We start from the raw sequence: 17,762 nt of genomic DNA, 5'->3' as shown, positions 1-17,762 counted from the left end.
CCAGAAGGGACACTCTGCATTTTCCCTGTTGGCAACACACTTGTTTGTAATACCACAAACACAACAACCACTTGATACATACATACAGTTTATACATTTAGCACAAATGAGTAAATAACTAAATGCACATAACAAACAGTGGCCAGATCAGTTTGTTTTGTGTCTGAAAGAGAAAAAATAGTTCGATATGTCAGAATATTGGATTTTTAAATCACCAAATATCAGTCTTAAAAATCCTGAATCGGTTGGGCTCTGACAATCTCAGAATAACTTGATATGGTGAGTTTGGTACTCTGGAGATATTTAAATACTGAAAATTCTCAGGTGGAATATTCTCAGTAGCTAATATATGAAATCTAATGTAATGCACAAAAGCTGCAAATAGACAGAGTCCAATTTTAAAGGGGACCAATTATCCATATTTTCTGTTATTTTATGTTATGTAGATGCTGGTAAAATAATCGATGTTTATATCAAACAGCGAGGTCAGCATGATGCAAGTAATCCCTGTGAGCTAAAAGAAAACATTCTCAAACAGTTTTATGGTCTATGAACACAGGAACTCAGGCAACTATTAGTTTTTCACTGGAAACTTTATTTGCATTTTATTTACATTATTTATTTTTCTACATTTGTGTATGTGTAGATATGAAACCAGTAAAAATTTATTTTTTAATCACTTCTTGACAGCTGGTGGCTCGTATTACATGATCTCCAGATCCTTGGGTCCAGAGTTTGGAGGTGCTGTGGGACTTTGTTTGTACCTGGGAACCACCTTCGCTGGATCCTTGTACATTCTTGGAACCATAGAGATTCTTTTGGTTTGTAAACTCTATGTCCTACAAGGAGGCAGCCATGTCAGTGCCCTTCTGATTGCACATTAATCCCTCGATCAATCTGATTTTTCTCTTTACAATCTACCAGCTCTACATCATTCCACCAGAAAAAGTGGTCAAAGAAACAACGGCCAACGACATGCGAATCTATGGCACCTGCTGCCTGCTCCTGATGGCACTGGTTGTGTTTGTAGGGGTGAAGTAAGTTTCCATTCACCATCTGACACACGCAAACAAAAGAACACACCGCACAGGCTCACATTTGGCCCTCTCCTTCTGTCTGCAGGTATGTAAACAAGCTGGCTCTGGTGTTTCTGTCCTGTGTGGTTCTGTCTATCATGGCCACTTATGCAGGAGCCATCAAGACGGCCATCAAACCCTCAAACTTTAGGTGAGTGACTAATGGCTGAGCAACCACTTTTTATGAAGTGCTGGCATGTTTTCTCTGACAGTGAAAATCACGTACTGTCAGTGCTTACAGATACATTTTAAGCAATTTATTGTACTACAGCTGATTTATCCTTTTTCTAAGATAAGGAACTGGATTAGTTAGTTAGTTTGCAACCACTGCAAAGTTTGTTTTAAGTACTTGGGTAAGTGTTTATACGTGATTGTGTGAAGCTGCAAGAAACAATCACATAACTTGAAACACCTTTTAGATGCATTCCGTCAGATGTGTATTTTAACCTCTGATATGATTTGTCTTCATCTGGTGAATAGAAGGGAAAAAATATGAAAAACAGCTTCTGTCTTTCTGCACACTGTACAGTCAGATTTCAGTTCATATGTAAGGGGGAGGAAAATGGTGCAGTGATATACAGCTTTTGAAGAGTTGAGATTCAATTCAGTACATGCTTTATATTTATTTTAATAAGGTAAACCCTGAAATCAGATGACCCTCTGTGAGAAAGCGTTTTGGCAATAGTGGGAAGGAAAAACTCCCTTTTAACAGAAAGAAACCTCTGGCAGAGCCAGGCTCAGGGACGGCGGCCATCTGCAATGATCAGCTGGGGGTGAGGTTAGGAAGTACAAGATACGCTCTTTCATTACTTATACACAATGAAAGTATGAGTGTGAAAACTAATAACTGCACCATAACTAATGGAGGATTCGGTGTCAAGTGATGCAGCCCTAACTCAAGCAATATCAAAAAGAAAAGTTTGAATCTAATCTTTAAGTTAGAGATAGTGTCTGTCTCCTGAGGGGCCTGAAAGCTGAAGGCTCAGCGTCCCAATCTATTTTTAAATACCACAAGTAAACCCGCAGTCTGAGAACAAAGTGCATTATTGGGTTGATATGGTACTATGAGGTCATTAAGATAAGATGGTGCCTAATTATTCAAGACCTTGTAAGAGAGGAGAAGGATTTTAAATGTGATTCTAGATTTAACAGGGAGCCAATGCAAAGAAGCCAATATGGGAGAAACTGAAGACTTCGGGGAGTTTTAGGAAAACCTTAAAATAACATCTTAGAGTAACTGTATGAGATCTGTTTTCCTTGCACAAAAGTAAAACTGTCGTTTGTAGTCTCTTTCAGCTGGTTTTCTTTGCTTTTTGTTCAAAATTAGATACTATTAAAAAAAAAAGATTGTATGTATTAGCATGGGTATTTGAAATTTACATAAGACATCCAAGAGATGGCGACTGTAACAAGAGTGTAAAGTTGGAAGGGATCTTGAATACCTTGGCACCGTTACTTCTGCTGTCCTTTACTCAGTACTGCACTGAACATCTTCAAATTCTGACACCAATATGTATCTGTAAAGCTAGCACCTGTTCCACAGACAGACATACCTGAGTGGTATGCTCAAAAAGAATAAATGGGTGCAGTAAACAAACTGTCTTGATGATAGACAAAGTCAGATGAGGCAAGACGCTATAATTATTTTAGATTGAGATTTTAGACCCTCGGGATGTCCTGTGGGGGGTTCTCCAGGATTAAGCGGTGTTTGGCCCATTGCTATGGGCCATTCGATCCTTATAATACCGTTGCAAGAGCTTGGTCCGCATAGCCGGCAATAAGTCGGACTCGTTCCTCGTGGGTGATGGGCTCCGCCAGGGCTGCCCTTTGTCACCGATTCTGTTCATAATTTTTATGGACAGAATTTCTAGGCATAGCCAAGTGGTGGAAGACTTTCACTTGGGTGGTCTCACAGTTTCATCTCTGCTTTTCACGGATGATGTGGTTCTGTTGGCTTCATCAGGTGATGGCCTTCAGGTTGTTTTGGAGCAGTTCGCAGCCAAGTGTGAAGCAGTGGGAATTAGAATCAGCACCTCCAAATCTGAGGCCATGGTTCTCAGCCGGTAAAGAGTGGAGTGCCCACTCCGGGTCAGGGACCACTCTTGCCCCAAGTGGAAGAGTTTTAGTATCTCGGGGTCTTGTTCATGAGTGACGCCAAAGGGAGCGGGAGATCGACAGACGGATTGGTGCTGCGGCTGGAGTGATGCGGACGCTGTACCAGTCTGTCGTGGTGAAGAGAGAGCTGAGTGTAAAAGCGAAGCTCTCAATTTACCGGTCGATCTACGTCCCTACCCTCACCTGTGGTCACAAGCTGTGAGTAGCAACCGAAAGAACGAGATTGAGGAGTGGCAGAAATGGGCTTCCTACGAAGGGTGGCTGGCCTCTCCCATATAGATAGGGTGAGAAGTTCCGCCATCCGGGAGGGGCTCAGAGTAGAGCCGCTACTCGTCCACATTGAAAGGAGCCAGTTGAGGTGGTTCGGGCATCTGACAAGGATGCCTTTCTGGGCGCCTCCTGGGTGAGGTGTTCCAGGCATGTCCCAGGAAACGCTGGAGAGATTATATCTCTCGGCTGGCCTGGGAATGCCTTGGTATTCCCCGGACAAGCTGAAGGAGGTAGCTGGGGAGAGGCTGGGCTTCTCTGCTTAGACTGCTGCCCCCGCGACCCAGCCCCGGATAAGCGGAAGACAATGGATGGGTGGATTTTAGATTGTCGCCCTCGTAGAATGCACATGGATGAATCAAATCTGACAATAAGAAATAATAATTAGACACTCCTTTGTCATGCAGGGGGGCTGTGTCTGCAACAAGTTATGAAATGCTTAATCTCTTTTTCTCCTCTAGTGTCTGTCTGTTGGGGAATCGCACTCTGAAGAATGAAATGTTTGAAAAGTGCGCAAAAACAGATGTGGAGCTCTGGAAGCTTTTTTGTGACAGTCCATATCCCAACGCAACCTGTGACGAGTACTTCGTCTTAAACAACCTGACCGAAATCCAGGCCACACCGGGAGTCCTGGGGGAAGTCATCAATGGTGCGTCATCATCAAGCAAAAATCCACTGAGAGTTCCTCCTATGTCACAGTCAGGCTACATGAAATTGATTATCCAGTCTGTGCTTGTCTTTCCTTTAGACAACTTGTGGGGCAATTATGGCCCAGACAACATGGTGATAGAGAAGAAAAACCTGTCTTCTGTACCAGCCGAGGCCAACAACGACAAACTTAAGAACTACGTCTTCAACGATTGGGCCACCTACTTCACTCTGCTGGTGGGAATATACTTCCCTTCTGTCACAGGTAGACAATTTACTGTGGTCACATTATACAAAGATGTGAAATCATTTAGGATAAATGTTTAAAGGGACTTGAGCGTGAGGAATTGTAGTTTTAATGCATTTACATGAGTAAAATTTGTGTTGTGTTTCAGGTATAATGGCTGGTTCTAACAGGTCAGGTGATCTCAGAGACGCCCAGAGATCCATCCCAATAGGAACCATACTGGCTATTCTCACCACATCCTTCATCTGTATCCTCGAGATTCTGAATGTGTTGATTGTGTATGTGGAACTGCTACAGGAACACCCAGAAACTCTTCCACTGCCACTGGTTCCCCAAGGAGCAAATCCAGAAAAGGCCCCTCTGGAGTCTTGTGGTTCTTGATCCTCCCAGACCTGAAAGACCAGTGGGGGAAAGTTGGACATCAGGTGTGGCAGTGCAAGACTCTCTTGGTGTTCCCAAGGGTTAATTGCTTATTCACACGAGTGTTCAAGTGTAAAGGCATGCTTGAGGTTGGGTTTGGGGGGACACCACTTCTTGTCTTCTTGGTCTCATTTTTAGCTGAGATTAAGAAGTAATTTAAAGTAAAACCACTGTTTCCACTAATAATCCCTGTTGGTCAGCATTAGGGAACCTATTTATCTCGAGGTGTAGTGGAGAAAGAGGTGACACTACTACATTACTACGTTACAAGAGCAGGAAAATTCTACAGCTGAAGAAACTGAAACACTAGTGTCTGAGGAGAAAGGCAGAAAACCAGGTTTCCTCAGGTGTGATGATAACTGAGATGTAATGGGTCATGCACGACGACTTATTACTTTGACTAAAAATTTGAGAAAGGTTTGACGTCAGTGATGACGTCCAGCAAGGATCCAAACATCTCTTAATTTCATTATTATTCAATATTTTCATATATTTTGTGTTTTTTAGATTTATTTTGTTTCCACATTGTTCTCTATTTTATTCTGTAAGCAGTTTTTGTTGACTTTATAATTAGTTATTTGTTTCCATTAGTTGTCTTAACTGCTTACGCAATTCAGGCCATTCTTTTTCTTCTTCTTATCATTATTAATATTAAACATATTGAGGCAAGAAAATGTTGATGAATCCCAGATTCACACTGCTTCTAAATGAGGTGATATTTATGCATCAGCTGTGGATGAAGAGCAGCAGATTGATATTGTCACAGGCTGTTGAAGTGAAGTATATTGTCTCAGTATTTCCATCTTAACTTCCTGGTCAGATATCTCCTTTGTGGTTTTGTTTGGAGCCTGTATTGAAGGAGTGGTCCTGAGAGATAAGTAAGACAGTGTTTAAATGTTTGGAAAAGCAGGTGCTTTTTTTCAGAACGTCTCAGAATGCATTTTTATCATTGCAATTACTGTTTAATAAAGCGTATGTATTTTTCAGGTTTGGTTTCTCAGTAAAGACGAAACCTGTCATCAGTATTCTGGCCTGGCCATCACCGTGGGTGATTGTGATTGGCTCATTTTTTTCCTGCTGCGGGGCGGGACTGCAAAGCCTTACTGGTGCCCCCCGGCTGTTGCAGGCCATTGCTCGTGATGGCATCATTCCTTTCTTACAGGTTAGTGGAAGAGAGATCCTTTCTTCACTTCTTTTGAAAAACACCCATTCCTTTTTCATTTTCATCTTGAAAGTGCACATGCAGCTTCCTTTCATGCTTCATTATTGTGCTTTTTTACCATTTACAAGCCAACAGCAGAAGTAGTAATAACTTATGAATGTGTACTGTGAAAAATGTTTGGTCTACTTTCTCATTTTTAAATGATTATTTAAAAGATTTAAAAGTCTTCTGAACTGATTGTTTCAGTCATAAATTGTTAAAGGACTGGTTACATTACACCCGTCGCAGCTTCCCAGGGTTTTAAGAAAGCATGTTTAGGTTGTGTATTTAATCTGTTTCATTTTATGTTTTTCTCAAAATGGTTTTTTTTTTCAGTTTCTAACAAAATAAATGAGAGAAAAGCTGCAAATTCTCACACAGGAGTAAGAAAGGCATGTCTTTTTGACCTTGATAAAAATAAGTACTACATCAAACCTCTGTCCTTTGGATCTCTCTTTCTCAGGTCTTTGGTCATGGGAAGGCTAACGGTGAGCCCACCTGGGCTCTGTTGCTGACTGTCGGGATCTGCGAGATAGGAATCCTTATTGCCTCTCTGGATCATGTAGCCCCCATCCTCTCCATGTATGTGCTTTTTTCCCATGATATCAGCCTCTTTTTGTCACTGAATTTGTGATTGTCTTTACATTCTATACTAATCACTGGTCTTCTCAGGTTTTTCCTCATGTGCTATCTGTTTGTCAACCTGGCCTGTGCTGTTCAGACTTTGCTCTGCACCCCCAATTGGAGACCTCGCTTTAAGTTCTATCACTGGTAAGAGCATGTCCTAGAAAACTCTGTCTCTTATCTCTGAGTGTGACAGTAATGATGACACTGCTTGTTTCCTGTAGGACTCTGTCCTTCTTAGGGATGAGTCTTTGTCTCTCCCTCATGTTCATCTCCTCCTGGATCTACGCTCTGGTCGTCATAGTGATAGCTGGCTGTATCTACAAATACATTGAATACAAAGGGTAAGTTTCAGGTGATGAGATCAATTCAACGTTTAAACCAGGTGCAGGTAAGAAGGTAAGGTCAGAAACAAACTGATACACAACAATCGTTTTAGAGCGGCTGAGCTTTTCAAAAGTAAAGAGGGGTAGAGGTTCGCCAATCTGCAAAGAACTGTGGCAAATTGACAAATTGTGGAACAATTTCAGAAATATAAAATATCATATACAGTACATGATATCATTAAAAGATTCAGAGAATCTCGAGAAATCTCTGTGTGCACAAGACAAGGCCACAAAGGGTCTGAGTTGGCACTGCATGAAAAACAGACAATATTATGTCATTGAAAATCAGTGCATGGGCTCAGTTCCAGAAAAAACAGTTTGCTGTGCCATCCACAAATGCAGGTTAAAGCTCTATCTTGCAAAGAATATGACCGATAACCGCCATGTCTGCTGGGCCAAATATAAAGTCTCCTGTGGCCAGATGAATAAAAATATTAAAATTGAAAAACACGGGCACTGTACTCGCTGATTTAAAGAGGAGAGGAATGAGCTGGCCTGTTATCAGCACTCTTTTCAAAAGCCTGCATCTCTAATGTTATGCAGATGCATTAGTGTGCAAGGAATTGGCAACTTACACAACTGGAAGGATGCCATCAGTGGTGAAAGGTTTCTACAAGTTTTAGAGCCACATACGCTCCCATCCCGACAACACCTTTTTCTGAAAATCAAAATGAGTTCTCGTTTGTTGAGATGTAGTACCGTAAAACTGTTTTAATGGTGGTGCAGGGCAGTGAAGGAATGGGGAGATGGAATCAGAGGTCTGTCTTTAAATGCAGCACGCTATGCTCTCATCCGGCTAGAGGAGGCACCGCTACACACCAAAAACTGGAGGTGAGTGCGAAAACACTACAAGCACAATAGGGTATTTTAATTAGAGGCAACAAATAATGATTGGTCTATATTTAATCACTTTGAAAGCACAAATAAGTTCTTCTTAAAATCGGCAGAGAAATCTGCTGCTCTACATTTAATCTACTGAATATTCAGATTTGGGCTGTTGAACAAATGTTGAACAATATGACATCACCTTTACCTCGGCACATTTATTTTTCTGAATCTGATATTTCAAATCTTAAACAATTAAGCTGCAGCCTCATTGTCATTGACAGTCATTACATTTTTTATCATCTTGTCCTCTAAAGAAATACAGTTGTCTACAGACAGACTGTCATTCATTCAGAAAAATTAATTTGATTGTTTTTCAGTTGTTTGCTGCTAGACGTTTGTATTTTTGGCTCTGTCTTCAGGCCTCAGCTTCTGGTGTTGTGTAAACTGAACTCAGACCTGGAGGTGAAACACCCTCGTCTCCTGTCCTTCACCACGCAGCTCAAAGCGGGGAAGGGGCTGACCATCGTCTGCTCCGTCCTGGAGGGAACATACATGACCCGAGGGGACGATGCCAAGAAAGGAGAGCAGGTTTCTCAGTTTGTTCAATCGTTCGCTCTCATCTGTTAGCCATGACTTCACTGTACATGCTAATGTTTGCATTCAACCTTTTCCATGTGTCTCTTACGTTTGTAATTACGTTTGTTTTCCTGCTCTACATGTTCGCTCGAATATGAACCAACATGTTGCTGAAGCTGTGAATGAATCAAAATATTGCACACCATTCAGCACCTAAAACTTTTCCTTTCTTTTCCTTGCTTGCTTCCGGCAGAACTTGAAAGCAGCCATGGCTGCGGAGAAGACAAAGGGTTTCTCTCACGTCGTGGTGTCGTCCAGCCTGCGAGATGGTTTCTCCATACTCATTCAGTCAGCTGGACTGGGGGGAATGAAACACAACGCCGTGCTGATGGCCTGGCCAACAGGCTGGAAACAGGACCGGGACTCCTCCGCAAGGAGAAACTTTATAGGTAAACTCAACAGAAGGGGTTTGTGTGACAACACTCCAATATTGAGAAAATTACAGAAGGCTTTCTGATGAGGCAACATTTCAAAAGGCTTAGTAAGCTCTGATGACTGAGATAAATCATTTGCTAATCCATAACTTCTTAAATACTGTGGACAACAATTTACAGAACTGTATTTCTTTTAATGAGCCCTTCAGTTCATTAAGAGGAGGACAAAATCTGTCCTTAATGTCGTGCTAATGTTATAGCAACATCCTTATTGTAAAGAAATAGAAAAGATATCATTACAAAAATATTAATGCCAAAAATATCAGCATCTGACATTTACTGTATTGTTTTTTACATTTTTTCTATTATGACCATATTGACATGTAATCACATATGACCGAGTAGATTACAGATATTTTTAGTCCAGATGTCCTGCAGATGCAGATGACAAATTAAGCAATAGTCACAATTATTGTTGTGCTCCAGGATTTTATGTTTTTACAGATTTACGGTGGCCCTCAGAGTTCAAATGGACTGCAGTTTAAGAAAACACCAACAAATAGAAAAATGCTGCAAAAGTACTTCACATGTTTGGGTGTGTGTCACTTCCACAGCTGTTTCGTCACAGTAATGTGTTCCCAAAAACACTTCTGTGTGTTGTGAGATTTTGGTTTTTCTACTTGTTGTGTTTTATTCGTCTTCTTTTTCTTCCATGTTTTATGTGCCTTTGCAGCATTTTGCAGTTTGCTGGTGTTTTCGTAATTTCCAGTGTTTTTTTACTTTTAGGGCCACCGTATTTTACGCACAAGGTTAGGGATTTTGGACAGGGCTCAGGAACATCTTTTTTCTCTCCCTGCAGAAACAGTAAGAGAGACGACTTCGGCACATCAGGCTCTGCTCGTAGCCAAGAACATCGACCATTTCCCTGGTAACCAGGAGCGTCTGAAGGAGGGAACCATTGATGTGTGGTGGATCGTACATGATGGCGGACTGCTCATGCTTCTGCCTTTCTTACTTAGTCAGCACAAGGTGTGTCTTTGTTTGTGTTGCCTAAATTATCTTTTTACTTCTTTAGTTGAATTTAAATATGAATGAGCACCATTCAAGAAAAAACAAGGACTCAAAAGTAAGATAAAAATCAATAATTATATAAATTGCCACAGTAAGCAGGACGAATAGAGTGCATTTATATACACAGTCAAAATTTGTCTCAATGTTCTCACCGTTAGCATTGTGGCTGCTGTCTTGTTGTCCAGCCAGAAGTTTCCTTTTGAAATGAGCGTATGCTAACTTACTGGCTAATACTAGCAAGCTTCGTTATCAAGCTGCATCCATGAACTGTAAGGGTGCAATGAGCAGACACAGTTATCCGCTAGTTATCTGCTAATTAGTGCTAAGCAACAGACAAACAAATACAAAAAGTGTCCTCACTAGACTTTTGTACATCCTTTATCACACAGCAGCGATAGCAAGTGTTCTGAACACCACAAATAAAGTCTTGAGTTCAGTTCTTGAGGAAGCTGAACCTGTCAATCAAAACGGCCACACCCCCGACTTTAAACCATAGGAATGCCCAAAAGGGGGAAATCTTACAAACAAGTCACCACATGCATGTTGTTGTGAATGTGTTTTATTATTTATGGAGACCAAAACCATGTTGGTACCAGGCTGTAAACATGTAAGTTACAAGGCTAAAGTTTGCATTTTAACATGAGAGTTAAAAAGATCATGATCAAGTCGCTTTTGGAATCAGCCTCAAGTGGTCATGTGAGGAACTGCGCCTCAAAGGTGGGTGCATTTCTCAGTCCTGTAGGTTCTGACTTGACAAATACCATATAGGACTACATTTAATCAACTTCAACCAAAATTAAAATTACTCTTCTTTTAACCTTTAAACATTTTCCCCACAAATTTGTAGTAAATAGCCATTGGCCTGTTTGCAAATCAAGATCTCTTGCTAACAGCTTCTAATGTCACACAGTTTAATTTTGATGCAGAGCCTGCCAGTCTTCAGTCATGGTAAAATAATAAAAGCAGATCTTTAATCTTTTGTGCTGCACTCAGGTGGCCTATTAATTGAGGTGGATAAAAGATGGACGTGTTGCTCTGGGTGGTTGGTTATAATAACTTTTTCTGTTTAGGTATGGAGGAAGTGCAAAATGCGAATCTTCACTGTCGCACAAATGGATGACAACTCCATTCAGATGAAGAAAGATCTCCAGATGTTTCTCTACCAACTGCGTCTAAATGCAGTGGTGGAGGTAGTGGAGATGGTGAGACTGTCTACAATTTTAATTAACTTTTAAATCAGCAATCTGCATCATATTACTTAATGTAACACATAATATGATAATAGTTCTATACCTACTGATACTGAATTTGCAGATGCTCTCTCTCCCCCTGTAGCATGACAGTGATATCTCAGCTTTCACCTATGAGAAGACACTGATGATGGAGCAGAGATCTCAAATGCTCAAACAGATGCAGCTGTCCCGCACAGAGAGGGAGAGAGAGGTAAAGAGACACATACTGGACATCCTAAACGTTTTTCAAATGATTGTAAAGCACTAAGTGATGTATAAGCTGGTTATTTTGGCATGTTTTAATGTTTTCCTGCAAGACTTTTATAATGATCATATGATGGATATGTTAAAACAAACATATCAACAATAATTAATATTTTTATAATGACAGGATTTAGAAAAACTGTTTAAATATTAAGGTGACGCAAAAGTCTTCACGGTCTGTTCTGCTGTTCTTGACCTTTGACCTTTTCCCCCTAATCACTGTGTTGTGAATGGACGATGGGCTCAGATTCAGAGCATCACGGATGTATCGCGTGCCTCCATAAAGAGGAAGAAGTGTTCGAGTGCCAACGCCCCGCCCCTCTACTCTCAGTGCATTCCAGAGGATGAGGTAGCCATGGCAACTAGACCAAACAAACAACCCTGGAGCTATCGCTCTATCCCGTTCATCATCTTTACCATCCTAATCCATTCATAACCACTGGAATGCTTTAGCAAGTGCTCTGAATTAACTCACTTGTTAAGTGTATGCATTAGCTTGTTTCATCTGACGTTGCTAACAGAGTGTCAGAAACCAAAAACAGCCACTAGGGGGACACAAAGTCCTCCCTGAGTGGCAGGCACCAAAATACCAGTCATACAACAGAGTATGAACTATTTCCTCCCAAATCTTCACCTTTTGATTTGTGCCCTTAGCACTGCCATCTTCAGATTTTAAGATGTGGAACTCTCAATGAGCGGTCAGTTGCCTTATACATGTGCAGGTCTGACACAAAGAATAATGTCACTAGTTTTGCATCATGCACTATCATTTTTTTCCCCTATCATGCATGCATTTTTGCACTGGAGAGCTAGAACGACACATTTTACCTATAGGTAAGAGAGTGTGTCCAGGGTTCTGCATGAAGCTTATTTGTTTTAGCTTTTATCGGTCCTCTTTCTTCTCTCTTGCCAAGCGCTTATACATAGGAGAAGTGATTGTTGAGGTTTTCTCTTTTTCTCTCTTATTGTAATTTTACCATACAATATAAAGCACAAACCTCGGGGCAACTATTTTTGTAATTTAGTGCTATATAGATACAATTTACTACTACTACAATACAGATTTGTTCAGCACCTTTCAAGAAACTCAACAATACTTTATTAAAAAAAAAAAAAAAAATCTAGAAATTAAAGAAGAGGTGAGTTTTGAAGAACTGATGGGAGTTTTAAAGAAGGTATGGAGGTTGGTGCGAGGGACAGAAAAGAGCCCCATGGCTGAGGATCACATCATCCAAGGCTGCATGCATGGGTGGCCAGACAGGTACTGAGGGCCCAGGTCATTAACAGGATTTATAAATGAGCAGAAGCAACTTGTAAATGATGTGTGATCTGACCAGGAGCCAGTTGAGCTTTATGTGGAGTGATGTGTTGGGGATCCCAAATGGGACTCCATTGCAGTAATCCAGCCAGATAGCACCAAAGGCATGGATGAGGCTCTCCGTTGTAGAGTCAGTGAGTGATGACCAAAGTCAAGAGATGTTCATTAGACGAAGAAAAGCTGCTTTGGTGACAGATTTATAATAACCCTGGAATAAAAGTGTAGAATAAAGACATTATTCTTTACATTATAAAGTGCCACAACTGTTGTTGTGATTATGTGCTATATAAATAAAATTGAAATTAAATTGAGTCCAGGGGGTGGTGAGATGGGGGGATCATCCATGTCGATGAGAAGAGCTCCATTCTTCTGGAGCAGGGTCTTGATGGCCACAAGCAAAAGCACTGTGCTATTGCTTTTGAGCTAGTTAATTAAAATCCATGTTGTAATGCAGACATTTGGTCAAGGAGCTTTGATTGTGGAGAGTTTAGTACTGACAGCTGTGTATGGTCAGCACAAGAATGGAAGCAGAAACCATGGCACCACTGACCATGAGGGAGCATGTAGATGGTGAAGAGAAGAGGTCCAAGCACAGAGCCTTGAGGCACCCCATGGTTAACTGGGATAGAGGTGGAGCAAGAGTCTCCTAAGGTGACAAGCTGTGTTCAGTTGGAAAAGTAGGACTGAAACTGGGAGAGTGCAGTACCAGTGAGGCCAAGAAAGCCAGACAGGGGTGAGAGAGAAGAATGGTGTGAGAAACAGTGCCAAAGGCTGCAGAAAGGTCCACAGGGTCAGAGTCTGCCCTCTTGACGATGGAAATCACTGGGGCAGTTTGGAAGCGTGTGCCTAGTCCAACGATGTGTGCATGGGGTCCAGGATGCAGGTGGAGACTTGGGTCAAAGAGAACCACTTAACAAAACAAATCCATTTTATAGCCAGATAAGCTGAGTCACACAATAACATTTAAAAATGTAAAAATAAATCCTGCAAAAGAAAATGCAAAGGTTTTGCTATTGGTGGTTTTGCACATATGAATTTGCAGGTTTTTAATAATTTAGTCATATATAGAAGTGTTACCATCACATGAGGGAAGCTGAGGTTTTTCTTCATTCATGTGATTCTTTGAGCCTGCATGTACTTTAATGCTCTTAAACATATCGCTTGACTGCTGTCATGTCAGACATTTCTTCTCCTCATTTTTTCTTTCCATATTATGTCTCCATTTCCTGAAAAGCTGTGGTATACAGTATCAGCCGTCCTAATGAAAGATTAAGGGTGAAGATAATGAAACTAATAAGACTTTATATCATGTCACCGTTTGTTCAGGCTCAGCTGATTCACGACCGAAACACAGCATCTCATTCTGCAGCGAATGACAAGGCTGCTGGCGCCACTTCTGATCGTGTCCACATGACCTGGACCAAAGACAAACTGCAGAATGAGAGGAACAAACACAAAGAAAACATGGCAGTGAAAGACATGTTCAACATGAGACCGTAAGTAGAGCTAAGTATGCTGCCTCACACGTCCTCTGTATTAATACTAAATAAAAAGCAATAACTTTGTGAATTTTGACACATACATAAACCTAATTTAGAATATATATTGCAAGAAGGTGGCATTGCAAATTTACTCAAAATTTTGCTGGAGTGATTCCTGGAGTGACAGCGTGATGATTTAAATACAATCTCTGAATATTTAGAGGTTATATTTTGCTATTAATGTTGGATGTGTGTCCCCCCATCCTCTACCCCCCATCCTTTATCCTCTAGTGAGTGGGAGAATCTGTAAGTAACTTTCACTTCTTGGCTGCATGTGCCTGAACTTTTTCACGTGTGAAATAATCTCTGTTGGCATGCTGGTAAAAAGCGATTAACTAGTTCAGTGTGCATGCATAGGTGATGAGAAAAAAAGCCCACGCTTTTATCACAAGGAAACTGCATCCATCTGCATTTGCATCCTTCATTGTCATCCCCAATCATTTATACTGCACTTGAGTGGACAGATGAATGATAGTATAGCATACTTTAGAAGATGGTTGACTGTGTTACATGATTTTTTTGTCAAATTAAAGTCCTTGTTATTAATGTCTCTGGTTAAACATAGCAACCACTCTAATGTGCGGAGGATGCACACAGCCGTGAAACTGAACGAGGTGGTGGTAAAGAAATCCTGTAACTCAGAGCTCGTCTTGCTGAACATGCCGGGCCCACCAAAGAACAAGAAAGGGGATGAGAACTGTATCCTTTTTCAAAGTACCAACAGTGTTAAGCTCCTAACTGGATTTTTTTTCAGTCTGTGAGTTGTTCAGTCATTTAGTCAACCACAGTAGATAAACTGTTTGACATTTAGGCACCCACTTTCTTGCTATGAGTTAGATTAGTCATAGCACTGTCATGTTTGTATGCTGAAGCTAGAGTCAGCTAGCTTAACTAAGCATGGATAGATAATCAACAAGCGTGTCTTCTTCCAAAGATTAAAAAAATCCTCCTAGAAGCATTTCAAAGCATATTGACTCGGTTAATGTCATTAATTAAACCACAGTAAAGCTGAACATAAAAACTAAGATGCTGTTTTGAAAACATGTTTTAATAGGACTCTAAGCAGTCTTATGAAAAACAAAGTAAATCCTTAATGTTTCCATATCTTGGTAACTCCAGGTTGAATTTTGGGTTATTTTTTTACATTTTGGACCCATGTTAATTCTTTGCCTTAGTTCTAAGCTAAGTTAAGCTAAGCTATCCAACTATAACAGCAGTTCTATCCAGTCTTTAAGTGACGACGTATGAACCCGGCCACCGGGTCTAGACTACTCTCCGTTTATTAAGGCTGTTGTGTTTGTAACATGTTTTAATGCTTTGTATCTTGTTTTATTTAATAGAATAGAATAGAATAGAATAGAATTCAACTTTATTGTCATTGCACATGCACAGGTACAGGGCAACGAAATGCAGTTTGCATCCATCCAGAAGTGCTTTAGTGATATAGATATATTACAATATATATTAGCAATAATATAGATATGCAAGTATATTACAGAAATGGGTCTATTGTGGTATGTTATAATGTACACGGTATGAAGTATGTTGTGAATATTTTATAACTATAGGTATGTACAGGCTGTAGTGAGTACAAGCTATGTACAGGATATGAACAGGATATAAATATGAAAAACTATACAGAGTATGAAATAAATAACTTTACAGAAATATGAGATATACAGTTATACAGAAATGGGAACTATGCAAGTTGTAAACAGTTGTAAGGTTAAAAATTATTGTATGTACAGAATGATTATTTACACAGAGCTGAACAAGCCCCTAATCTGAACAAGCCCCTAAAAAAATGCAATTGCATTTGTCCCTAACCATCTGGAGCCTTCACGTTAACTTTTATTGAGTGGAAAAACGTTAGTGTTCATCCTCCATCTTCACTGTGATAATGTGTTTATATTATGCTAACCATAGCTGTGTAGCTAGCCACCATGTAGCACATTATAAAACAGCTAGCCCAACTTCAGTAACCCTACAAATGTTACTGCTGTTTAGTTTTTTGCCTTCATTTATGTCAGAAGTGATAGCAGAGCTGTACTTTTTAATTTTTTCAGAAATCTCTCAGTCAGAACATGCTATATCATGTTTGGGTGGAAACTAGCGAGCTAACTTCCTGCTAACTTCTAATTCCGTTAAATTTAATAAATTCTGTTTTCATGGATGCCTGGATGTTAAACTTAATTACTACACCTGGTAGAGCAACCACACTGATCATTTTATTAAAGATGAAAGAATTTAGACAGTTTTTAGCTCTCAGTGATGTCGCAGTGTTCGTTTGACTTTGGGACCTGAAGCGGAGTGTGGACCTGGAAATGGCTAATGACGTCAGACCTGAAAACCCGATACTTAGAATAAAGATATTGAAGTGGCATTAACTGATTCATCCTGGTAAGAAAATAATAAAGTCTAATAGTAGTGCATAACCCCCTTAACCAGAATGTGTGTCTCAGATATGGAGTTCCTGGAAGTTTTAATGGAAGGTCTAGACCGTGTACTGTTGGTTCGTGGAGGAGGTCGGGAGGTTATTACTATCTACTCCTAGCACAAAGAGGTTCCTATTTTTTTGGATGTGTACTTTAAAGGAACCATGTCTGGACAATGCTGAAGCTGAGTGACAACAGACTTCTTTAAAGAAGTCCAGTATTTCCAACCTCCTTAGATTACAAAAACCTGGATGACTGACGAAGAGAAGAGTGCCACATTTGGACAACAAGCGACTCTGCATACAGCACAGCCTCAGCTTAGTGCAGAGTCTGGAGGTGAAGAGGATTTACTACAGACAGACCACCAGGAGCTCCAACACTCCAACTCCTCCAGATGAAAAAACATGAACTACAGTTTGTTTTTGTTGCCTTTAGTGCAATCGTTGGTTTCACTGAGACATGCAGATATAGTGGAAACTGTCCTTTTACAAAGATCACAGCAATGACTTTTATAGAAATACTTTTGCATTTAGCAATAACATTCAATGATATTTCCTTTGTGACCTTTATTATTTATTTCCATGCCAGTTATGACACTTCATTGTAACAAATGTTTTACTTTGGAATGATGATATGAGTTGAACATGTTTTTTTAGCCAATATTGTGAAAGAATATCAAATGTGGAATAATGTGTTGATGACCATGAACAAACGTATCAGTGCTGCTCATAATCGATAGGTTAGACACACTAGGCCATTACTGTTTTTGTTGCCACAGATGGGAATGTGCCAAGCATGATGAAGATGTAATAGAGTGAAAATGATACAGATGATTTGCTGGTTTCAGCGTTTCAGGACATTTTAATTATTGATGAGTTTGACTGAGTTTTTGTATGTTGTCAAAATGTTAGTCTGTGAGCTCTTTCCCTAGAAGCCACTACAGCTAGTGGCAAAGGATGCAATATGGAGTCTCTATAGTAGTGTTTTGGGTTTTTTTTTTTCATAGGTTAGTATTGATTCGTCTCTTTTTAGCATGTTATTTAGCAAAAAACAAATATAACTTAAAGTCTGTATAATAA

The 17,762-nt window shown here is 40.2% G+C and overlaps 1 protein-coding gene across 5 annotated transcripts in view; it reads left to right on the top strand.

The window, feature by feature from the left end:
* Positions 1 to 17,762, top strand: part of LOC116324245 (solute carrier family 12 member 7-like) — a 35,993-nt gene extending 18,231 nt beyond the window's left edge. For 2 of the 5 annotated variants that reach the window (XM_031744813.2, XM_031744812.2), the window contains exons 6-27: positions 691 to 821; positions 925 to 1,037; positions 1,123 to 1,227; positions 3,920 to 4,107; positions 4,207 to 4,371; positions 4,502 to 4,600; positions 5,594 to 5,651; positions 5,761 to 5,935; positions 6,438 to 6,556; positions 6,647 to 6,745; positions 6,823 to 6,942; positions 7,711 to 7,815; positions 8,232 to 8,400; positions 8,642 to 8,837; positions 9,682 to 9,851; positions 10,964 to 11,095; positions 11,229 to 11,336; positions 11,637 to 11,738; positions 14,034 to 14,203; positions 14,480 to 14,494; positions 14,814 to 14,947; positions 16,711 to 17,762. In XM_031744813.2, coding sequence (XP_031600673.1) covers positions 691 to 821; positions 925 to 1,037; positions 1,123 to 1,227; positions 3,920 to 4,107; positions 4,207 to 4,371; positions 4,502 to 4,600; positions 5,594 to 5,651; positions 5,761 to 5,935; positions 6,438 to 6,556; positions 6,647 to 6,745; positions 6,823 to 6,942; positions 7,711 to 7,815; positions 8,232 to 8,400; positions 8,642 to 8,837; positions 9,682 to 9,851; positions 10,964 to 11,095; positions 11,229 to 11,336; positions 11,637 to 11,738; positions 14,034 to 14,203; positions 14,480 to 14,494; positions 14,814 to 14,947; positions 16,711 to 16,802 — 2,765 coding nt within the window. In that variant the 3' untranslated portion in view covers positions 16,803 to 17,762. The remainder of the gene's footprint in view (positions 1 to 690; positions 822 to 924; positions 1,038 to 1,122; positions 1,228 to 3,919; positions 4,108 to 4,206; positions 4,372 to 4,501; positions 4,601 to 5,593; positions 5,652 to 5,760; positions 5,936 to 6,437; positions 6,557 to 6,646; positions 6,746 to 6,822; positions 6,943 to 7,710; positions 7,816 to 8,231; positions 8,401 to 8,641; positions 8,838 to 9,681; positions 9,852 to 10,963; positions 11,096 to 11,228; positions 11,337 to 11,636; positions 11,739 to 14,033; positions 14,204 to 14,479; positions 14,495 to 14,813; positions 14,948 to 16,710) is intronic. The other 3 variants (XM_031744815.2, XM_031744816.2, XM_031744817.2) reach the window with 3 other exon arrangements.

This window comes from Oreochromis aureus, linkage group 18 (assembly GCF_013358895.1).
Source record: "Oreochromis aureus strain Israel breed Guangdong linkage group 18, ZZ_aureus, whole genome shotgun sequence".
Taxonomy (NCBI): Eukaryota; Metazoa; Chordata; class Actinopteri; order Cichliformes; family Cichlidae; genus Oreochromis; species Oreochromis aureus.
This window is presented reverse-complemented; position numbering and strand designations above follow the sequence as displayed.